General features: G+C 45.2%; 1 protein-coding gene across 1 annotated transcript; it reads right to left on the reverse strand.

The window, feature by feature from the left end:
* Positions 1-2,289: 2,289 nt before the first annotated feature.
* Positions 2,290-24,359, reverse strand: LOC110492768 (synaptophysin). Its single transcript, XM_021567248.3, has 7 exons — positions 24,205-24,359; positions 22,643-22,708; positions 5,902-6,026; positions 5,485-5,683; positions 5,091-5,282; positions 4,640-4,972; positions 2,290-4,407 (listed from the first exon to the last, which is right to left on the reverse strand). Exons 1-6 carry the CDS (start codon positions 24,220-24,222, stop codon positions 4,670-4,672), a joined length of 903 nt encoding a protein of 300 aa, XP_021422923.1. The 5' UTR covers positions 24,223-24,359; the 3' UTR covers positions 2,290-4,407; positions 4,640-4,669.
* Between the last annotated feature and the right edge of the window lie 904 nt (positions 24,360-25,263).

Raw genomic sequence — 25,263 nt, forward strand, 5'->3', positions numbered from 1 at the left:
CTAACATTAATAGCATCCTCCCGGACACCCTAGACCCACTCCAATTCGCATACCGCCCCAACAGATCCACAATTGATGCGATCTCAATCGCACTCCTCACTGCCCTTTCCCACCTGGGCAAAAGGAACACCTATGTGAGAATGCTGTTCATTGACTACAGCTCAGCATTCAACATCATAGTGCCCACAAAGCACATCACTAAGCTAAGGACTCTGGGACTAAACACCTCCCTCTACAACTGGATCTTGGACTTCCCGACGGTCTGCCCCCAGGTAGTAAGAGTAGGCAACAACACATCTGCCACGCTGATCCTTAACACTGGGGCCCCTCAGGGGTGTGTACTTACTCCCCTCCTGTACCCCCTGTTCACCCACGACTGCGTGGCCAGACCCAACTCCAATACCATCATTGTTTGCAGACGATACAACAGTGGAAGGCCTGATCACAAACAACGATGAGATGGCCTATAGGGAGGACATCAGAGAACAACAACCTCTACCTCAATGTGAGCAAGACAAAGGAGCTGATCGTGGACTACAGGAAAAGGCGGGCTGAACAGGCCCCCATTAACATCGATGGGGCTGTAGTGGAGAGGGGGTCAAGAGTTTCAAGTTCCTTGGTGTTCACATCACCAATGACCTTTTCCTATTTTCCCCTTCTCCATTTTGCATAAATTATTATAATGCTCAGAGTAAATACTTGAATTTAGGGGGGTAAATACCCAACCGATGTGCAGTACGAAAAACTAGGCAGCCATTTCCTAAGTTGCGTCACCGGAAGCCGACCATTCCATTCTTGTGGGCCAGCTAAGGAGTATTGGTGTCTCTGAGGGGTCTTTGGGCTGGTTTGCTAACTACCTCTCTCAAAGAGTGCAGTGTATAAAGTCAGAAAATCTGCTGTCTCAGCCACTGCCTGTCACCAATGGAGTACCCAAGGCTCGATCCTAGGCCCCACACTCTTCTCAATTTACATCAACAACATAGCACAGGCAGTAGGAAGCTCTCTCATCCATTTATATGCAGATGATACCCGTTTTATACTCAGCTGGCCCCTCCCAGGATTTTTTGTTAAATGCTCTACAACAAAGCTTTTTTAGTGTCCAACAAGCTTTCTCTGCCCTTAACCCTGTTCTGAACACCTCCAAAACAAAGGTAATGTGGTTTGGTAAGAAGAATGCCCCTCTCCCCACAGTTGTGATTACTACCTCTGAGGGTTTAGAGCTTGACGTAGTCACCACATACAAGTACTTCGGAGTATGGCTAGACGGTACACTGACCTTCTCTCAACGCATATCAAAGCTGCAGGCTAAAGTTAAATCTAGACTTGGTTTCCTCTATCATAATCGCTCCTCTTTCACCCCAGCTGCCAAACTAACCCTGATTCAGATGACCATCCTACCCATGCTAGATTACGGAGTCATAATTTATAGATCGGCAGGTAAGGATGCTCTCGAGAGGCTAGATGATCTTTACCATTTGGCCATCAGATTTGCCACCAATGCTCCTTATAGGACACTGCACTCTATACTCCTCTATAAGCTGGTCATCTCTGTATACCCGTTGCAAAACCCACTGGTTGACGCTTATTTATGAAACCCTCTTAGGCCTCACTCTCTCCTTTCTGAGATATTTACTGCAGCCCTCATCCTCCACATACAACACCCGTTCTGCCAGTCATATTCTGTTAAAGGTCCCCAATGCACACACATCCCTAGGTTGCTCCTCTTTTCAGTTCACTGCAGCTAGCGACTGGAACGAGCTGCAACAGACACTCAAACTGGACAGTTTTATCTAAATCACTTCATTCAAAGACTCAATCATGGACACTCTTACTGACAGTTGCGACTGCTTTGCGTGATGTATTGTTGTCTCTACCTTCTTGCCTTTTGTGCTGTCTGTGCCCCATAATGTTTGTACCATGTTTTGTGCTGCTACCATGTTGTGTTGCTACCATGTTGTTGTCATGTTGTGTTGCTACCATGCTGTGTTGTCATGTGTTGCTGCCTTGCTATGTTGTTTTCTAAGGTCTCTCTTTATGTAGTGTTGTGTTGTCTCTCTTGTTGTGATGTGTGTTTTGTCCTATATTTATATATATATTTCATTTTTAATCCCAGCCCGCGTCCCCACAGGAGGCGTTTTGCCTTTTGGTTGGCGGTCATTGTGAATAAGAATTTGTTCTTTAACTGACTTGCCTAGTTAAATAAAGGTTAAACAAAAATGAATAAAAAATCAACATAGCACAGCATAAACAATACATATGATCGCTAAGATTAGAGACATAGACAAGGCATTTAACTTTCAACAGAATAATTTCAAGTTTATTTGATTTTGTTTCACATGGATTCCATAGAATAAGAATACAATGGATATATTGTCATAGTCATGATCATAAATACTAATAAGAATACATCATACACAATAAACACAGCACTATCCAAAGGCGTAAAGAGTATCACAAGACATCATTCACCACTAACAACAGAGTATATGTATTTCATTGAGCATATTTATAAGAACTACAGAGAGAGAGAGAGAAAAAAGAGAGAGCGAGGGAAAGAGAGAGATAGAAAGAGAGAGAGAACACAGAGGAAGAGATAGAAAGTCAGGTGTCTCTACACCGCCTGATAAAGAAAAAATGATACAAAAAAAGGAATTCATCCAAAACTGCATAATGGAATAATATGAATGAAAAACAATATCAGTTTCCATTGTGATGATAACTATAGAAGCAAAATATATCGCTCAATACGCACCTGTCCTGTTATCATTTGGCAATACAGTTTTTCTTCTATCCAAACAGAGGATTGGCAGTGCAGCGGGTAGGCCAACCTGATTATTGTAGCACATGTACTCTGTGTGATTTGTGTGAAATATATCGGAGCTGCTCTGTGCTGTCACCTTATGATGAGCCAAACATACATCATATTACTTAATATGCTCTAACACTTATATGCCACTTGCCTTTCCTCCTTCACTTTTGTTCCAGGCTGCTTTTAGACCAAGAGTCAGACATGCAAAACCTCTTTTGTTTTGAGAGTAAAGGGGTGTTGTGGGGGATGCAGGATTTATGTTTTTACTTGGAAATAAGATACTGTTCAGAACACCTCAGTTGGCTATATTAATATGTTAAAAGTACTATCATTATTTCCTATGGCTTGTGTATGGTGTTGAAAACGGCGCACATTGTGCCATACTGATTTTTTTCCGGTGTAAATATTTACATGCGTTATGATCAGACGAGCATTATAAATGGTGATTAAACACGATGACTAACTCTGTCTGATGACTCATCCCTAGACTATATTAAAACAGGAATGGGTTCTGGACCAAATTTTTCAGATGCCGATTTCTAAACTACATTTACAATCCCAAAAAAAAAAAAAGTGATGCCCCTCAACATCCGTTGTCTTCCCTGATTCACAACCTCAAATCATCTCTAAATAAGAGTGCTGAGAGAACACTACGTACAGCAGTTTTTAGGAACAGCATAATATTAGCAAAATACCAAGTGCTACCGTGCTAACTACTTTTTCATTATCCTAGATGCATTTTGGACTTTTTACAGCTTTTAAGAGATTCTCTGGAACAAACATAGCCAAATCATTGCTTGAGAAATAGTTTGATGGAAAAACATAAAACGTCAACGAACACAAGTTGTAATGAATGTAACCCATGTTAAACACACAAATCACTGCTAACACCTCTCCACTGCTGTCACAGTCACAAACTCACTCAGTAATGTTGAACAAATAAAAAAGCGCAATGAGAAAATAGAAAAGAGGTAACTCTATTCTGAAAATGAATAAACAAAAACATCAAAATGAGAAATAAAAACGAATGTTGGGAAATAAAATAAACACACAACGTAAATATTAGAGCACAATGAGGGTAGAACTATGTGACCTAAACAGAACTGAAATAAATACAATTGAATAACTCTGCGCTCTACATTTGTTGTATAACAACTAATATGGAGTGCACAATTTTTCAACTGTGTACATATATTTATATATTAATATGTTGATATTTACACAGCACAGACAAATACATTCTTAAATACTACTACCATTATTGTCCATTTAAGTGTTATTCCCTTATAAGATTGATCTTTGTAGTTTTTTGTATATTGTATTCAAGTTTTTCCTCATATGACCAAATGGAAAACCCCCTGTTGTCTTCTACAGTTAAATACATCAACAGAAGAAACAGCATGTTACTGTAAGGACCCATTTCCCGCTCACCAAAATAACCCAAACGGACACGGTGTTGCTAAATTCCCCTCCCAAGACCCCACCGTCTTCCATCCCTCCCTCCTCTTGTCAACTCACAGATGCACAAACAGACAAACAGAGGAGTGGGGAATTGTGGATGGTGGTCAGGCACCACACTCCCAAATCACAGGGTGGCCCTGGAGAGAGAGAGAGAGAGGAGAGAGAGAGAGCGAGAGAAGGAGCGAGAGAGAGAGAGAGAGAGAGAGAGAGAGAGGGAGAGAGAGAGAGATAAACAAATTAATTACAGCTAATGTATACATAAAGCCACATAGTCTGTATTCCCTTTGGAAGAGTAACATTAATACAGTATTTATCAGTCGATTACCTCGGTATTCTCAGTGTTGCTCCAACATATGTACTGACACTCACCAGCTTCCAGATGCTGTAGGGTGGACCAGCTCACATCTGATTGGCAAAGGAGGTGGGCTGCTGTTCGTATCCCCCCTGCTGATAGTCTCCACCTCCCTCGGTGTAGCCACCCTGGCCATAGTCAGGCTGGTAACCTCCCTGGGTGCCGGCATAGGCGTCCCCCTGTTGTGCGTAGCCCTCTTGCCCATAGCCTTCCTGGCCAAAGGACTCTGGAGCAGGCGCCTTCTCCTGGGAAGGTGCATATGTGCCTCCGAAGGCTGCCATCCAGCCGGTTTCTTTGAACACAAACCACAGGTTTCCTCCCCACAGGATCAGGTTCAGGAAGCCAAACGCCTGGGGTATGAATTGAAAAAAGAAGAAGAAGAAGTCAATATGTAGTAGTACAGGTTTTTTCTGTCATATCCTCAGCAGTCAGCACTTTTACTAAATACACCAATCCTGAAAAACTTACCACAGATGTGTTGAGACCAGAAACGACAGGGTCGTGGACTTCACGGCAGCGGTTCTCTGGTTCGTCGCATGCCTCGATCAGTAAGAGGACCTTGTCTGGGTCGGTGGCTGCCTTCACATCCGACAAACCTTTAGCCCAGGCAGAAGAAGCGACCAGCCAGAAGAAGGTGAACACAGACGTCACAACGAAGTCCTGAGGAGCATCAAGTTATAAATCATGAGACACATGCATCATCATCAATCTCAAATCCTCAACAGAAATATAATCAATCTCATCATCGTCATCATCATTAACATCATTATCATTACTAGAATATGAATAATAGTAGCAGAGGTAGTGGAATATGGTTTGGAAGATGCCTACTAGATACAAGAAGATCGAAAGACAAACTCACAATCTGGGCTCCCTTGCAGCCTTCACGGTATTTCTCCAGAATGAAAACGTACACAGAAAGGGCTGCCATGGAGTAGAGGAAGGAGAAAACACCGACGGTGACAAAGAACTCAGCTGAGGAGGAGTAGTCTCCGATCAGGAACAGACGCTCAGGGCTTTCCCCCTTACAGGTTGGGGCATCGAAGTACACCTGATGTAGCCTGGCAAGGACAAGGGACAGAGAAAGACAGAGAAGATGGGAATCAGAGAGAGAGAGAGAGAGAGAGAGAGGGGAAGAGAGACGTCAAATTGGGTTAATATAGTTTAATATAGATTAATATTCCATCCATGACGTTTGCAGCCCAGTGGTACTGTAAAAATGACAAACCATATTTGTGCAGGTTCAGGGGGTTACGTGTGACTGATTAGGCTTACTGACCTGAATGGATACTCAAACTCCACCTCAATGCTCAGGTCACTCTCTGACCGGTTTTTACACTCCACACTCATCTTGAACATGCCAGAGTAGCTGCCGCATGTCGAGAAAGCAAAGATGGCAAAGATCTGAAAGATACAGAGGGGGGCAGAGAAGATGAGAAGAGTTAGAGACAGGATGTCGAAGTTCAAGGAAAGTGAAAGAGAAGGGGCTGAACAATTTAGTAGTGAGGTCAAAGGAATGGGGGAAAAATAGGGTTGTAAGGATGAGACATGTGGGGAGAAGCAAAATACATCTAATAAATGAGACGTGGGGAGAAGCAAAATACATCTAATAAATGAGACATGTGGGGAGAAGCAAAATACATCTATTAATAAATTGCACTTATACTGGAATGAGTCTTTGGAGATTGTGCTCTGTCTAGGAATTAGCATAACCCTAGTTTGGTCTGAAATAGGTGTTGATGAAAGGAAAGTCCATGCAGTATAATGGCAACCCCCGCTACAGGTCTACTGTTACTGAAGAAGCTGACACTGTGGTTTCACCACCTGCTGTGTCTTCAACACTCCAATGTTCCACCAATCACAGCAGGCTGTTGACAAAGGCACCCAGAGTGCAAATCAATGTGGCTATATCGCCAGGTTACAGAGCTACACTTGTTGCCATGGTTACCCCGACACCTAAAGTTGTGCACTTGAGGTATTAAGAAAATACAAGGAGTGTAAAATAACATGTTTGGTTGATATGGATGTACTATCTGTTGTACCAAATAAGTTATGATCTACTCTTGGCATCAGGCTACATTACTACAGTAGTAGAGTACTGTAACCCAGTGCTTGTGCACGTGAACGCTTATCTACTCTCTTACACACACACACGAGCGTGCACATAGACACACTCTCACACATAGGAGATTAGAAAGCCAGCTATTTTTACCACACCCTCCCTTCCCTGCAGGCCAGATCCGATTGGATGGAAAATCCGGCTATTAATCTGACGGAGGTGCTCCTCCATCTGTCGTTAAAGGACGCTGCACAGTCACACACAGTCATGGACGCATGTGTGAGCAGCTGCAAAAATACACACACACGGACAAGTGCACATATCTGTATACCAATCTGCTCTCATACTCTGGAATACATTGCTGTAATTACTCAGAATATATTTCAACATGGCTTCGTCGAGCCTTCAAATATACACAGATTCATCCACACTTCTCTATTGATGAAAAACGTTACAGATGGTACGCCTAACTAATTTCCTCGTCTCATTTTTATCTACAGCACTAACACAGTCACACCTCCTCCACCTCCTCTCCTTATCAACAGGTTTTAATAATGATTGTAGAGGAGTGTGAGGGGAGAGGATGATACTTTTAGTTTGAAGAACAGGCAGATCTAGCACCAGGCTACTTAGCTCTCCCACATCCTTCAACATAGTTACTCTAAATTCCCGTTTGCCAAATGATCCTCTTGTAAGATTGTAGTCTAGCAGTCACAGTAACATAGATGATCATCATTTTCCTTGATCTGCAACAAACAAGAACTTCAAGGCCTGGTTAATTAAGATGCTTTGTCTGTTCACACTGATTTGCTGGTTGCGACAAGCATTGCAACTAGCATCTGCTAACCATGTGTATGTGACCAATAAAATGTGATTTGATTTGAATTGAAACAAATGATAGTCCCACTAACCACAAAGCAGATGGGATGGCGTATCGCTGCAGAATGCTGTGTTAGCTGTGGAATGCTGTGGAATGCTGTGGTAGCCATGCTGGTTAAGTGTGCTGTGAATTCTAAATAAATCACCAACAGTATCACCAGCAAAGCACCCCCAGACCATCACACCTCCTCCTCCATGCTTCACGGTGGGAACCACACATGTGGAGATAATCCGTTCACCTACTCGGTGTCTCACAAAGACACGACTGTTGGAACCCAAAATCTCACATTTGAACTCATCAGACCAAAGGACAGATTTCCACCAGTCTAATGACCATTGCTCATGTTATTTGGCCCAAGCAAGTCTCTTCTTTTTATTGGTGTCCTTAAGTAGTGGTTTCTTTGTAGCAATTAGACCATGAAGGCCTGATTCACACAGTCCCTTCTGAACAGTTGATATTGAGATGTGTCTGTTACTTGAACTCTGTGAAGCATTTATTTAAAGCTGCAACTTCTGAGGCTGGTAACTTTATTGAACTTATCCATAGTTTTTTTTGGGGGGGGGTTCTTTATTTGACTATTTTCTACATTGTAGAATAATAGTGAATACATCAAAACTATGAAATAACATATATAGAATCATGTAGTAACCAAAAAAGTGTTAGACAAATCAAAATATATTTATATCTGAGATTCTTCAAAGTAGCCACCCTTTATCTTGATGACAGCTTTGCACACTCTTGGCATTCTCTCAACCAGCTTCATGAGGTCATCAAGCTCGAGACCCTGGGTCTCGACCCCGCCCTGTGCAACTGGGTACTGGACTTCCTGACGGGCCGCCCCCAGGTGGTGAGGGTAGGTAACAACATCTCCACCCCGCTGATCCTCAACACTGGGGCCCCACAAGGGTGCGTTCTGAGCCCTCTCCTGTACTCCCTGTTCACCCACGACTGCGTGGCCATGCACGCCTCCAACTCAATCATCAAGTTTACGGACGACACTACAGTGGTAGGCTTGATTACCAACAACGACGAGACAGTCTACAGGGAGGAGGTGAGGGCCCTCGGAGTGTGGTGTCAGGAAAATAACCTCACACTCAACGTCAACAAAACAAAGGAGATGATTGTGGACTTCAGGAAACAGCAGAGGGAGCAGCCCCCTATCCACATCGATGGGACAGTAGTGGAGAGGGTAGTAAGTTTTAAGTTCCTCGGCGTACACATCACGGACAAACTGAATTGGTCTACCCACACAGACAGCGTTGTGAAGAAGGCGCAGCAGGGCCTCTTCAACCTCAGGAGGCTGAAGAAATTTGTCTTGTCACCAAAAGCACTCACAAACTTCTACAGATGCACAATCGAGAGCATCCTGTCGGGCTGTATCACCGCCTGGAACGGCAACTGCTCCAACCATAAGGCTCTCCAGAGGGTAGTGAGGTCTGCACAACGCATCACCGGGGGCAAACTACCTGCCCTCCCGGACACCTACACCACCCGATGTCACAGGAAGGCCATAAAGATCATCAAGGACAACAACCACCCGAGCCACTGCCTGTTCACCCTGCTATCATCTAGAAGGCGAGGTCAGTACAGGTGCATTAAAGCACAGAAAAACAGCTTCCATCTCAAGGCCATCAGACTGTTAAACAGCCACCACTAACATTGAGTGGCTGCTGCCAACACACTGACTCAACTCCAGCCACTTTAATAATGGGAATTGATGGAAATTAATGTAAAATATATCACTAGTCACTTTAAACAATGCTACTTAATATAATGTTTACATTCCTTACATTACTCATCTCATATGTATATGTATATACTGTACTCTATATCATCTACTGCATCTTTATGTAATACATGTATCACTAGCCACTTTAAACGACACTTTGTTTACATACCCTACATTACTCATCCCATATGTGTATATACTGTACTCGGTACCATCTACTGCATCTTGCCTATGCCGTTCTGTACCATCACTCATTCATATATCTTTATGTACATATTCTTTATCCCTTTACACTTGTGTGTATAAGGTAGTAGTTTTGGAATTGTTAGGTTAGATTACTCGTTGGTTATTACTGCATTGTCGGAACTAGAAGCACAAGCATTTCGCTACATTCACATTAACATCTGCTAACCATGTGTATGGGACAAATACATTTGATTTGATTTGAGGTAGTCACCTGGAATACATTTAAATGAACAGGTGTGCCTTGTTAAAAGTTCAGTTATGGAATTTTTTTCCTTCTCAATGTGTTTGAGCCAATCAGTTGTGTTGTGACAAGGTAGGGGTGGTATACAGTAGATATCCCTATTTGGTAAAAGACCAAGTCCATATTATGGCAAGAACAGCTCAAATAAGCAAAGAGAAATGACAGTCTATCATTACTTTAAGACATGAAGGTCAGTCAATCCGGAAAATTTCAAAACTTTCTTCAAGTGCAGTCGCAGAAATGATCAAGCGTTATGATTAAACTGGCTCTCGTGAGGACCACCACAGGAAAGGAAGATCCAGAGTTACCTCTGCTGCAGAGGGTTAGTTCATTAGAGTTACCAGCCTCAGAAATTGCAGCCCCAAATAAAAGTTTCACAGAGTTCAAGTAACAGACATCTCAACATCAACTGTTCAGAGGAGATTGTGTGAATCAGGCCTTCATGGTCAAATTGCTGCAAAGAAACCACTACTTAAGTACACCAATAAGAAGGAGAGACTGATTGGGCTAAGAAACACGAGCAATGGACATTAGACCGGTGGAAATCTGTCCATTGGTCTGACGAGTCCAAATTTGAGATTTTGGGTTCCAACCGCAGTGTCTTCGTGAGACGCAGAGTACGTGAACGGATGATCTCCACATGTGGGATTCCCACCATGAAACATGGATGATGAGGTATGATGGCGTAAGAGTGCTTTGCTGGGAACACTGTCTGTGATTTATTTAGAATTCAAGGCACAGTATGACTGTTACGGTGCGTGAATGAGGACCCAAAAGCGAATTAACGTAAACAGAGCTTCTTTAATAACAAAACAAACGTAGGCTCAGATGGACCGGCAGATTCCGACAGGACAGGACAGGGTTGCAGCAAACATGACGATAGTCTGGTTCAGGCATGAATAACACAAACAAGAATCCGACAAAGACAGAAACAAAAACAGAGAGAGATATAGAGGACTAATCAGAGGGAAAAAGGGAACAGGTGGGAAAAGGGGTGACGAGGTAGTTAGGAGGAGACAAGGAACAGCTGGGGGAAAGAGGGGGAGAAAAGGTAACCTAATAACGACCAGCAGAGGGAGACAGGGTGAAGGGAAAGGACAGAAACAAGACACAACATGACAATACATGACAGTACCCCCCCACTCACCGAGCGCCTCCTGGCGCACTCGAGGAGGAAACCTGGCGGCAACGGAGGAAATCATCGATCAGCGCACGGTCCAGCACGTCCCGAGAGGGAACCCAACTCCTCTCCTCAGGACCGTACCCCTCCCAATCTACTAGGTACTGATGACCACGGCCCCGGGGACGCATGTCCAAAATCCTACGGACCCTGTAGATGGGTGCGCCCTCGACAAGGATGGGGGGGGGGGGGGGGAAGACGAGCGGGGGCGCGAAGAACGGGCTTGACACAGGAGACATGGAAGACCGGGTGGACGCGACGAAGATATCGCGGAAGAAGAAGTCGAACTGCGACAGGATTAATGATCTGAGAAATACGGAACGGACCAATGAACCGCGGGGTCAACTTGCGAGAAGCGGTCTTAAGGGGAAGGTTCTGAGTGGAGAGCCAAACTCTCTGACCGCGACAATATCTAGGACTCTTAGTTCTACGCTTATTAGCAGCCCTCACAGTCTGCGCCCTATAACGGCAAAGTGCAGACCTGACCCTCTTCCAGGTGCGCTCGCAACGTTGGACAAAAGCCTGAGCGGAGGGGACGCTGGACTCGGCGAACTGAGATGAGAACAGCGGAGGCTGGTACCCGAGGCTACTCTGAAAAGGAGATAGCCCGGTCGCAGACGAAGGAAGCGAGTTGTGGGCGTATTCTGCCCAGGGGAGCTGTTCTGACCAAGACGCAGGGTTGCGAAAAGAAAGACTGCGTAAGATGCGACCAATAGTCTGATTGGCCCGTTCTGCTTGACCGTTAGACTGGGGGTGAAAGCCGGAAGAGAGACTGACGGAAGCCCCAATCAAACGGCAAAACTCCCTCCAAAATTGAGACGTGAATTGCGGACCTCTGTCCGAAACGACGTCTGACGGAAGGCCATGAATTCTGAAAACATTCTCGATGATGATTTGTGCCGTCTCTTTAGCAGAAGGAAGCTTAGCAAGGGGAATAAAATGAGCCGCCTTAGAGAACCTGTCGACAACCGTAAGAATAACAGTCTTCCCCGCTGACGAAGGCAGTCCGGTGACAAAATCTAAGGCGATGTGAGACCACGGTCGAGAGGGAATGGGAAGCGGCCTGAGACGGCCGGCAGGAGGGGAGTTACCGGACTTAGTCTGCGCGCAGACCGAACAAGCAGCCACGAAGCGACGCGTGTCATGCTCCCGGGTGGGCCACCAAAAACGCTGGCGAATGGAAGCAAGCGTACCCCGAACGCCAGGGTGGCCGGCTAACTTGGCAGAGTGAGCCCACTGAAGAACGGCGCGACGGAGTTTGAGTGAGTGCTTGCTTTACCTGCCTCTCAATTCCCCAGACAGTCAACCCGACAACACGCCCCTCAGGGAGAATCCCCTCGGGGTCAGTGGAGGCTACTGAAGAACTGAAGAGACGAGATAAAGCATCAGGCTTGGTGTTCTTAGAGCCCGGACGATAAGAAATCACGAACTCGAAACGAGCGAAAAACAGCGCCCAGCGCGCCTGACGCGCATTAAGTCGTTTGGCAGAACGGATGTACTCAAGGTTCCTATGGTCAGTCCAAACGACAAAAGGAACGGTCGCCCCCTCCAACCACTGTCGCCATTCGCCTAGGGCTAAGCGGATGGCGAGCAGTTCGCGGTTTCCCACATCATAGTTACGTTCCGACGGCGACAGGCGATGAGAAAAATACGCGCAAGGGTGGACCTTGTCGTCAGAGAGGGAGCGCTGAGAAAGAATGGCTCTCACGCCCACCTCTGACGCGTCAACCTCGACAACGAACTGTCTAGTGACATCAGGTGTAACAAGGATAGGTGCGGATGTAAAACGATTCTTGAGGAGATCAAAAGCTCCCTGGGCGGAAACGGACCACTTAAAGCACGTCTTGACAGAAGTAAGGGCTGTGAGAGGGGCTGCCACCTGACCGAAATTACGGATGAAACGACGATAGAAGTTCGCGAAGCCGAGAAAGCGCTGCAGCTCGACGCGTGACCTAGGGACGGGCCAATCAATGACAGCTTGGACCTTAGCGGGATCCATCTTAATGCCTTCAGCGGAAATAACAGAACCGAGAAACGTGACGGAGGAGGCATGAAAAGAGCACTTCTCAGCCTTCACAAAAAGACAATTCTCTAAAAGGCGCTGGAGGACACGTCGAACGTGCTGAACATGAATCTGGAGTGACGGTGAAAAAATCAGGATATCGTCAAGGTAAACGAAAACAAAGATGTTCAGCATGTCTCTCAGGACATCATTGACTAATGCCTGAAAGACAGCTGGAGCGTTAGCGAGGCCGAAAGGAAGAACCCGGTATTCAAAGTGCCCTAACGGAGTGTTAAACGCCGTCTTCCACTCGTCCCCCTCCCTGATGCGCACGAGATGGTAAGCGTTACGAAGGTCCAACTTAGTGAAAAACCTGGCTCCCTGCAGGATCTCGAAGGCTGAAGACATAAGAGGAAGCGGATAACGATTCTTCACTGTTATGTCATTCAGCCCTCGATAATCTATGCAGGGGCGCAGGGACCCGTCCTTCTTCTTAACAAAAAAAAACCCCGCTCCGGCGGGAGAGGAGGAGGGGACTATGGTACCGGCGGCAAGAGCTACAGACAAATAATCTTCGAGAGCCTTACGTTCGGGAGCCGACAGAGAGTATAGTCTACCCTGGGGGGGAGTGGTTCCCGGAAGGAGATCAATACTACAATCATACGACCGGTGTGGAGGAAGAGAGGTGGCCCTGGACCGACTGAACACCGTGCGCAGATCGTGATATTCCTCCGGCACCCCTGTCAAATCACCAGGCTCCTCCTGTGAAGAAGAGACAGAGGAAACAGGAGGGATAGCAGACATTAAACATTTCACATGACAAGAGACGTTCCAGGAGAGGATAGAATTACTAGACCAATTAATGGAAGGATTATGACAAACTAGCCAGGGATGGCCCAAAACAACAGGTGTAAAAGGTGAACGAAAAATTAAAAAAGAAATGGTTTCGCTATGATTACCAGAAACAGTGAGGGTTAAAGGTAGCGTCTCACGCTGAATCCTGGGGAGAGGACTACCATCCAGGGCGAACAAGGCCGTGGACTCCCTTAACTGTCTGAGAGGAATGTCATGTTCCCGAGCCCAGGTCTCGTCCATAAAACAGCCCTCCGCCCCAGAGTCTATTAAGGCACTGCAGGAAGCTGACGAACCGGTCCAGCGTAGATGGACCGACAAGGTAGTGCAGGATCTTGAAGGAGAGACAGGAGTAGTAGCGCTCACCAGTAGCCCTCCGCTTACTGATGAGCTCTGGCTTTTACTGGACATGAAGTGACAAAATGACCAGCAGAACCGCAATAGAGACAGAGGCGGTTGGTGATTCTCCGTTCCCTCTCCTTAGTCGAGATGCGGATACCTCCCAGCTGCATAGGCTCAGCACCCGAGCCGGCAGAGGAAGATGGTAGTGATGCGGAGAGGGGGGCAACGGAGAACGCGAGCTCCTTTCCACGAGCTCGGTGACGAAGATCAACCCGTCGCTCAATGCGAATAGCGAGTTCAATCAAGGAATCCACGCTGGAAGGAACCTCCCGGGAGAGAATCTCATCCTTTACCTCTGCGCGGAGACCCTCCAGAAAACGAGCGAGCAAAGCCGGCTCGTTCCAGCCACTGGAGGCAGCAAGAGTGCGAAACTCAATAGAGTAGTCTGTTATGGATCGATTACCTTGACATAGGGAAGACAGGGCCCTGGAAGCCTCCTCCCCAAAAACAGATCGATCAAAAACCCGTATCATCTCCTCCTTAAAGTCCTGATACTGGTTAGTACACTCAGCCCTTGCCTCCCAGATTGCCGTGCCCCACTCACGAGCCCGTCCAGTAAGGAGAGATATGACGTAGGCGACACGAGCAGTGCTCCTGGAGTAAGTGTTGGGCTGGAGAGAAAACACAATATCACACTGGGTGAGGAACGAGCGGCATTCAGTGGGCTCCCCAGAGTAACACGGCGGGTTATTGATTCTGGGCTCCGGAGATTCGAAAGCCCTGGAAGTGGCCGGTGGATCGAGGCGGAGATGGTGAACCTGTTCTGTGAGGTTGGAGACTTGGGTGGCCAGGGTCTCAACGGCATGTCGAGCAGCAGACAATTCCTGCTCGTGTCTGCCTAGCATCGCTCCCTGGATCTCGACGGCTGAGTGGAGAGGATCCGAAGTCGCTGGGTCCATTCTTGGTCGGATTCTTCTGTTACGGTGCGTGAATGAGGACCCAAAAGCGAATTAACGTAAACAGAGCTTCTTTAATAACAAAACAAACGTAGGCTCAGATGGACCGGCAGATTCCGACAGGACAGGACAGGGTTGCAGCAAACATGACGATAGTCTGGTTCAGGCATGAATAACACAAACAAGAATCCGACAAAGACAGAAACAAAAACAGAGAGAGATATAGAGGACTAATCAGAGGGAAAAAGGGAACAGGTGGGAAAAGGGGTGACGAGGTAGTTAGGAGGAGACAAGGAACAGCTGGGGGAAAGAGGGGGAGAAAAGGTAACCTAATAACGACCAGCAGAGGGAGACAGGGTGAAGGGAAAGGACAGAAACAAGACACAACATGACAATACATGACAATGACTACCACAGCATTCTGCAGCGATACGCCATCCCATCTGGTTTGCAATTCGTGGGACTATCATTTGTTTTTCAACAGGACAATGACCTAACACACCTACAGGCTGTGTAAGCGCTATTTGACCAAGAAGGAGTGTACTGGGGTGCTGCATCAGTTGACCTGGCCTCCACAACCACCCGACCTCAACTCAATTGAGATGGTTTGGGATGAGTTGGACCACAGAGTGAAGAAAAAGCAGTCAACAAGTTCTCAGCATATGTGGGAACTCCTTCTAGACTTTTGGAAAAGCATTCCAGGTGAAGCTGGTTGAGAGAATGTCAAGAGTGTGCAAAGCTGTCATCAATGCAAAGGGTGGCTACTTTGAAGAATCTAAAACCTAAAATAAAATCTCAAATATTTTGATTTGTTTAACACTTTTTTGGTTACTAAATGATTCCATATGTTATTTCAAAGTTTTGATGTCTTCACTAGTATTCCACAATGTATAAAATAGTGAAAATAAAGAAAAACCCTTGAATGAGTAGGTGTGTCCAAACTGACTGGTACTGTCACGCCCTGATCTGTTTCACCTGTCCTTGTGCTTGTCTCCACCCCCTCCAGGTGTCGCTCATCACCCCCGGTGTATTTATCCCTGTGTTTTCTGTCTCTCTGTGCCAGTTAGTCTTGTTTGCCAAGTCAACCAGCGTTTATCTTCTAGCTCCTATTTTTCCCAGTCTCTGTTTTTCCTAGACCTCTTGGTTTTGACCCTTGCCTGTCCTGACAGAGAACCCACCTGCCTGACCATTCTTCCTGCCCTGACCTCGAACCTGCCTAACGCCCTGTACTGTTTGGACTCGGACCTGGTTACTGAGCCTGTCCTGACCTCGAGACTGTCTAACGCCCTGTACTGTTTGGACTCTGACCTGGTTTATGAACTGTCGCCTGTACCCGACCTGCCTTCTGCCTACCTCTTATGTTACAATAAATATTGGAGCTCAACCATCTGCCTCCTGTGTCTGCATATGGGTCTCGCCTTGTGCCCTTATAGGTACTGTATATATGGGGGGTTGGAAGTTATGCAGACAATTATATTGATGGAAGCCACAATCTATCTATCTGCAATATTAAATCTGACAATATTAAAGCTGATAATATCCCACTATGCCCTCCGACAAACCATCAAACAGGCAAAGAGTCAATGCAGGACTAAGATCGAATCATACTACACCGGCTCTGACGCTTGTCGGATGTAGCAGGGCTTGCAAACCATTACAGACTACAAAGTGAAGTGCAGCAGAGAGCTGCCCAGTGACACGAGCATATCAGATGAGCAAAACTACTTCTATGCTTGCTTTGAGGCAAATAACACTGAAACATGCATGAGAGCACCAGCAGTTCCGGAAGACTGTGTGATCACGCTGTCCGCAGCCGATGTGAGTAAGACTTTTAAACAGGTCAACATTCACAAGGCCGCAGGGCCAGATGGATTACCAGGACGTGTACTGTGAGCATGCGCTGACCAACTGGCAAGTGTCTTCACTGACATTTTCAAACTTTCCCTGTCCGAGTCTGTAATACCAACATGTTTCAAGCAGACCACCATAGTCAATAGTAATCTACCTAAATGACTACCGACCCATAGAACTCACGTCTGTAGCCATGAAGTGCTTTGAAAGGCTGGTCATGACTCACATCAACACCATTATCCCAGAAACTCTAGACCCACTCCAATTTGCTTTACCGCCCTAACAGATCCACAGATGATACAATCTCTATTGCACTCCACACTGCCCTTTCTCACCTGGACAAAAGGAACACCTATGTGAGAATGCTATTCATTGACTACAGCTCAGCATTCAACACCCCAGTGCCCTCAAAGCTCATTAATAAGCTAAGGACCCTAGGACTGAACACCTCCCTCTGCAACTGGATCCTGGACTTCCTGACGGGCCGCCCCCAGGTGGTAAGGGTAGGTAACAATACATCCACCACGCTGATCCTCAACACAGGGTCCCCTCAAGGGTGCGTGCTCAGTCCCCTCCTGTACTCCCTGTTCACTTATGACTGCACTGCCAGGCATGACTTCAACACCATCATTAAGTTTGCTACTGACACAACAGTGGTAGGCCTGATCACTGACAATGACGGGACTGCCTACAGGGAGGAGGTGAGAGAGCTGGCTGTGTGCTGCCAGGACAACCTCTCCCTCAACATGATCAAGACAAAGGAGATGATTGTGGAATACAGGAAAAAGATGACCGAGCACCCCCCCCCCCTCCCCCATTCTCATCAATGGGGCTCTAGAGGAGCAGGTTGAGAGCTTCAAGTTCCTTGGTGTCCACATCACCAACAAACTAACATGGTCCAAGCACACCAAGACAGTTGTGAAGAGGGCACAACAAAACCTATTCTCCCTCGCGAGACTGAAAAGATTTGGCATGGGTTCTCAAATCCTCAAAAGGTTCTTCAGCTGCACCATAGAGAGCATGGTTGGCACTGGTTGCATCACTGCCTGGTATGGCAATTGGTCGGCCTTCGACTGAAAGGCACTACAGAGGGTAGTGCGTACGGCCCAGTACATCACTGGGGCAAAGCTTCCTGCCATACAGGACCTCTATACCAGGCGGTGTCAGAGAAAGGCCCTAAAGATTTTCAAAGACTCCAGCATCCTAGTTATAGACTGTTCTCTCTGCTACAACACGGCAAGCAGTACCAGAGCGCCAAGTCTTGGTCCAAGAGGCTTCTAAACAGCTTCTACCCCCAAGCTATAAGACTCCTGAACATCTAATCAAATGGCTGCCCAGACTATTTGCATTGCCCCCCCCCACCCCCTTTACACTACTACTCTGTTGCTACTCTCTGTTGTTACCATCTATGCATAGTCACTTTAATAACTCTACCTACATGTACATCTTACCTCAATTACCTCGACTAACCGGTGCCCCCGCACATTGACTCTGTCCCGGTACCCCCCTGTATATAGTCTCGCTATTATTATTTTACTGCTGCTATTTAATTACCTGTTACTTTCATTTCTTAATCTCATTTGTATTTAAAAAAAAAATAAAAATGTAACTGCATTGTTGGTTAAGGGCTTGTACGTAAGTATTTCACTGTAAGATCTACAGATCTACTACACCTGTTGTATTCGGCGCATGTGACTAATAAAATGTTATTTTATTTGACCCCCCCCCAAAAAAAAACACACGAGTACAGACACTCTCTGAGTTAGAATCAGCACTGTTTATAAATACCTGCTCATCATATTTTATAGCTGAGTCAGACAAGATTGAAACCACAGATATTCCTAAATAAACGAGGATAAATGGATAACTGAAGTTAATATATTGATTGATACGTGAGTATAAACGGACAATGTAGGACCACAAGTCTAGTCATCAACATGTAAGTACTGTTTGTATGCTCTCAAGCTTATTTCTGCTGCAGAGTTTGGCAGGAACCCAAAGTGTGATGGAACTAACAGCTTCAACCAATCACACCTCCTCTGAGCAAGGGGCAGTGGAGTAGGCAGAAAGCCCAGGCAATAAGTCTGCAAATGCTTTAACATATAAACTCATCACACTATACACTCCTACAATCAGCAGCTTTGATGAGCAACACCTGTAACCACTTAGAGAATACTCAAATCAAATCACATTATATTTCTCACATGCGCCTAATATAACCGGTGTCGACCTTATCGTGAAATGCTTACTTACAAGCCCTTAATGAACAGTGCAGAGTGAGAAAATATTTGCTAAATAAACCAGTTTTGTTTTTAAATAACACAATTAAATAACAATAACGAAGATATATACGCGGGGTACCAATACTGAGTCAATGTGCGAGTATTCAGGTTAGTCAAAGTAATTGAGGTAATATGTACATGTAGGTAGGGGTAAAGTGACTATGCATAGATAATAAACAGTGAGTAGCAGCAGCGTAAAAAAAAGGGGGTCAATGCAAATAGTGCAGGTAGACATTTGATGAACTGTTCATCTGTACTGGCTAGAGTGTTACAGATCTGAGGGATACATTATGATCAATTCAATGGATAGCTCAATTGAAGTCCAGCTCTGTCAATGTATTGACCACACAGTATGGAAACTGGTCTTACAGTACAATGATGCACTGAATGAATCACTAAAGCAAATCTGTAAATTGAGCAGTAAACTGTAAATACCAGGTTAAGACACCATAACCCTCTTTCACAAGCATAACCTGGGGCAGGGTGTTGTTATGGTAGACACAGTGGTTAACCACTCACTATACAGCTTTAAGTTTGTTTGGGGAGATTTCAATGTGTCTCCCATCATCCATCAAAACTAGGCTTCGTCAGCACACAGCTCCCAAGAGAGAGTACAACAGCAATGAGTCATACACACGCACACACACTAATGCACACATACACATATACTCTCTCCCATACACACACACTCGCTGTCTCCATCTCTCTCTCACACACACACACACACACACACACACACACACACACACACACACACACACACACACACACACACACACACACACACACACACACACACACACACACACACACACACACACACACACACACATAGCTGATTACAAGCATAAGCGTGTTTCATCATTGATTCATTCTCAAAGAAACACAAAACAGGGTTGAGGATCCTAAAGCACAAACATATATTTTCCGCACTACACATCTAGGCTATAGTGACAGAGAAGAATCTAGGCTATAGTGACAGTCCATTTATCTCGGAGTAGTACAGAGGGCAACACCCTAGGACTTCTGCTTTCAGAAGATTAATAATTCAAACCAATAACACCCATGTGACCTTCAAATCCATCACACATGCAGAAAATCAGGAATAGCAAGGTGCGTGTGTACTGTACAGGTACTGTATTGCCATATGAATGAACTGACATGACGCATGATTATAGGCAGGCTAAACTGTAGTGGATAGACTAAGTAAAATGTATAGTATGGTAAGGTCACAGTAGTTCCGGTGCTTTGGTTTTCCTTCACTGGTTAGTTGGACTTGTCAGGATTCGGTGACAGTGGTGCTGAAAGTGGTGGTGGTGGGGGAGGTTGTGGAGACCCTGCTAGTTTCGTTAGTATCTTTCCCTAAACATCTACCCCCAGAACATAATCAAGCATCTGGTGCAATTACGCAAGGTTTTAGTTCCGGGTTTCCCAGATTTTAGCTAGACCTATCTTAAATGAATTGAATGCAACCGTGGAGCTACATGTGACTTGTAAATGGGTAGAATGCTCTGGTCTGCCTGTGTGCTGCTGCATCCATGGAGGTTAGTTAACCATGTGACCCAGAGAAGCAGCGATGTGATGTTCAAGCACTAGCAGTCCCCCGGGGAAGGACTACAGACAAAGTCATTCTGTCAGATTTGTCCTCTCAGTCTCTGCTGCCCTGTGTTATTCTGTCCTGCTGTGAATTAGAGTAGAACATTGTTTGGGTATCTTCTGATGATAACCTGATGTTGCTTTGTGTATGTAGGTCTATGTGTCTTCTCATAAATTCATCCTATTCTTTCAATCAACCAATTGTCATGGCGTTCTACCAAAGTGAGTCAAAATGGAACATGGAAGGAAGCGACGTTATTACTTTTACCTTCCTCAATGAGGGCATACATTGATTTGTTCTGTTTAGCGACAGTGTGTGTGAGTAAGTGGTGAGTAATAGCTGTGTATCGTCAGCGTGTGTGTGTGTTTGTGTGTGTGCGTGCATGTCTTTGAGTTAGCGTGTGTGTGCTAGTTCTTATGCTGTAATTACAAATAGTTGAGAAAGAAGCGGTAAAGTGCTAGAGAGGTGTTCCTAATTACAAATTGAGTACATAGTACACAGTACATTCATATTTTGTCCAAATTATTACAGTAATTCTTGCTTTACATCATTATTCTCACTGAGATTCATTGAGACTCTTCTTTGTAGAATTGAGATAGACTGTCATCATAGAAGAATAGATATAGCCCTTGGCACAAAACACTTTGGCAGAGGGGTCACACTGTGCCTCCAGTGTTACTGAATCAAGAAAAAAAGAGAACATCAAGAATTGATGTGCATGCCAAGTACATTTTGTGATATTGGCCTGTGGAATGCTTTATCACAGATTCATCATGAATTGTCCATCAAAGATTGTCATGCTGCAGCACAATACAACGGATGGTCGAGGTGTATAATATAGAGCATTGTGGTGATTTTGTAACATGAAGAATTGTAAAGGTAAACAGACTTGTAAAGGTAAGCAAATAGCACTTACAGCGGAGATTCAGATTCAGCACCATGGAGAACGGTCAATTAAAACCTGCGATTTGACATTTTAGAACCCCTGACAGTGGACAGTGCCTGTTTCAGGCGATGCTGTAGGAACGTCAATGGCCACTACTCCCCAGGTTTAAGTTAGGTGTAGGCCTATATTTAATCTTTATGTGCCACTTCCAAAACATGAAATTGTATTTAAAAATAAAAGGTAACACTATGTGATTAGACCTAGGAGTGAGCAACTACACAGCTCGTAAAGAAGCAACTATAGTAACTACACCTAAATGCATGAAATATGGTCACCAGATAGATCACAGGTCAAAAGGTTAAGGTGCTGTGAGAACCATATGGTGGATCAGATAGGCCTACACAACAAACTCCACAGGGGAGGAGACAGAAACAGTGGGCTGGATGATTTGAACAGAGATTTGTAACAGTTACCATGATCGAATTACAGTAACATGGTATAACTGAAACGACATCGAGCTTTCAAGAGAGTAGCAGCAGCGAGTGGGAGGATGGGCAGTGTCATCCGCCTCGCGCTGCCTGTGTGTCGTCACGAGCACAAAGCTTCACGTAGCTTTTTCTGACCTCTGCGTGACAGAAGGACACGTTCTGACACGGTACAGAGACACAACATCACTATAAAAGCGCCTAGCTATAGCATAATATATTAGCCTATCATTTATAGATTTTAAGTGTATTGGTTGAAACCATCACAGTGAGATTTTATGCATGCAATAGTCCTACGTATACTATACTCTCCGTAGACTTCCATACCCACGCATGCACGCAGAAAGGATACGTGCGCGCACTTTGACATCTCACACGCTCACTCCCATCATAAACCAAATAATGAAACATTGTATGAAAACCGTAACTTACCCATTGTAGGATTTTCATAAATCCCAAAGGCTGTTTGATTATGGTGAACTGCCCGGTGGCCACCAACTATCAACACAGAAATCAACATTGTCTTCAGAATTTGTCGAAAAGCTTAGATTCGTTACAAATGAAAACACTCGAATGAGTACTCACAATCATAAGCCGTGCGCACAATCAAGCATCAGGACACATAGGTTATCTGACAAACTCGAATGATCGATTGGATGCTTGTAGTGTGTATGCCTACTGTCGCCTACATGAATTGTCAGCATATATGTTGTTAACCCAGAGTTTGGACTTGTCAATTATTTTCAATGTATTTTTCGGGAGCGGTGATACGATAATCTTTCTCATGCTGTCATTTGTTCGCATGGTCATCACAAAAGGCTAGTACGCTACAGTAATTGTATTGTTTTACTTGGGGCGCGACATGCCGGGTGACAAAGCACACATCGTTTAGGGGAGACGAGGGAGAGGGAAGGAGAGACAGAGCGAGAGAGGGAGGAAGAGCGATAGACTGCCAGTATTAGAATTAGACAAAGCTGCTTATCACACACGTTTCTCTGTTCCCCAACGCTTGACTGACAAGCACTCTACTAGGAATTGAGACAGAACCTAAAGCTCAAGTCACCGAGGTGGGCCCTTAGTTTTTGCTATAATTTGTAAACCCTTGCCATGTGCGGGTGAATGCGCCCCATCAGTCGCAAATGAAAGCGGTGTGTCCGTCTGTGAGCGCCACGCCGAAGCCATAGCCTATCAACTCACCTCGCCATATTTTACTTTTAACCCCCGGTCGGTCTGCCGCCCCTAAAAAATTGATGGGCCTATTATAAACCTTGCTACATTTAGAGACGCATCACGTCTTATATTGCGGTATTCACAAAATAGGATCAGTCGCTATTCCTCTTGATTTTCACTCTCCTTTCCACCCTCTGACATAGGCTCCCCTGCATACAACACATAGGCTTAATAGATAGACTACGAGACAAATAACCCCCTCACAACACATTCAGTTAACGATTCTATTAGTTAAATAGCAGTGGCTGTGTGCAGTACAGAGCAATTATCTCTGCATATCCTACTACCAATAGCTGTCAGCTCAAATAATAACCTGGATGTGTTGAGCCTATTTGTCTGCGTGTTTTGAAATGCTGTTAATAAATAATAATAATTGCGCAGAGTATCTTGTTCAATTCTTTGGACTTTTGGACCAGAGTGCTATTTATGAGCCAACCGCTCCACTGCACCAGTCCATTGCTGGTGCAAAATTGGCTAAACCACATGCAATCTATCACGCCTGTATTGCGGTGTTTTGCGGTCAGTGCTCGGCAATTCGTTCACATGAGACGACCACTAGAAGCACTGCATTTCAGACTAACGGTCCGCGGCTTTACAATCACAGCGCGCCCTCCGCCTGTTATGATGATGGTCTATTGTTTCCCCCCAAACCGCTACAGTGTCAAAGTGCGCATTCTGCAGGAGTGCCAAACGATGGCTCATCAGATATTTAAATGAAATGAAAACAATGTTTGATTTTGCTGATTTTCATCCCAGAGCCCTACCTGGTTCACAACATCCATCTTGGCCGCCTGCTTGTCGATAAGAGGATCAGAGGGGTGGGGGGAGGGAGGCGTTACATCCTGAACAGCCCACCGGGGGACGAGGGTAAAGAGATGGGAATAGCTGTAATACGTCACAAACTCGTCGGGGACATCTGGAGCGTAAAGACGTCAGAGAAGTCATTGGACATAGAGTAATGACGAGCTCGACAGCCTGGCCAATCATATGGCTGCATTATCCTAGGGGACTACAGAGATTGCCACAGGGATAACAGAGAGACTACACTAATGTGTGCATGCTTGCGTCTTTTACTACGTTGGTTAGGAGGTGGGCACTGGGCAGGTGTAACATTTCAACATTATATTGTAGAATAAAATCGAGCTGCACTGCCAACAAGTCTAAGCTTCAGGGCTTCAGTTTTGACGCTCATACATCTGTAAACCATTTCACACTGTTTGATACTATTAAGCCTACTACCATTGTGTTTTATTGTCACATTACACCAACATGACAGGCAACGGATCTAAAAGTGCCTAATACATCTATGGAATTATATTCTATCTGCTTTATAACACAGTATTTTGTATCACCTTTCCGGCTGCTCATGATGTGAGAAATCAAACAAGATCTCCAGTAGCCTAGTTTAAGCAGCGGGTGCTGACCATGACCAGGCTTGCAAGTCCTTATTTATCTTCCTTTCTGAAAAACAATAACACCTGAAAATCACCCACTAAGCCAAGTGTTGCCATGGTAATTAAAGAGGAGTTTCTAAATGTAGAATGGAGTGGGAACGAGGAAACACAGATGCTCTCCATCTGCCAGTGCACTAATGAGTCATTATGGAATTCATGTGTTTCTTTTGTGTGCGTTTTGTTCCTTAAGATCACGCTCTATAGTTGTTTAGATATATACAGTGCTTATGTAACAGTACAAGTTTAGACCGTCCCTCGCCCATACCCGGGCGCGAACCAGGGACCTTCTGCACACATCAACAGTCACCCTCGAAGCATCGTTACCCATCGCTCCACAAAAGCCGCGGCCCTTGCAGAGCAAGGGGAACT

Source organism: Oncorhynchus mykiss, chromosome 16 (genome assembly GCF_057628025.1).
Source record: "Oncorhynchus mykiss isolate SJ-2025 chromosome 16, ASM5762802v1, whole genome shotgun sequence".
In the NCBI taxonomy this organism is placed as follows: Eukaryota; Metazoa; Chordata; class Actinopteri; order Salmoniformes; family Salmonidae; genus Oncorhynchus; species Oncorhynchus mykiss.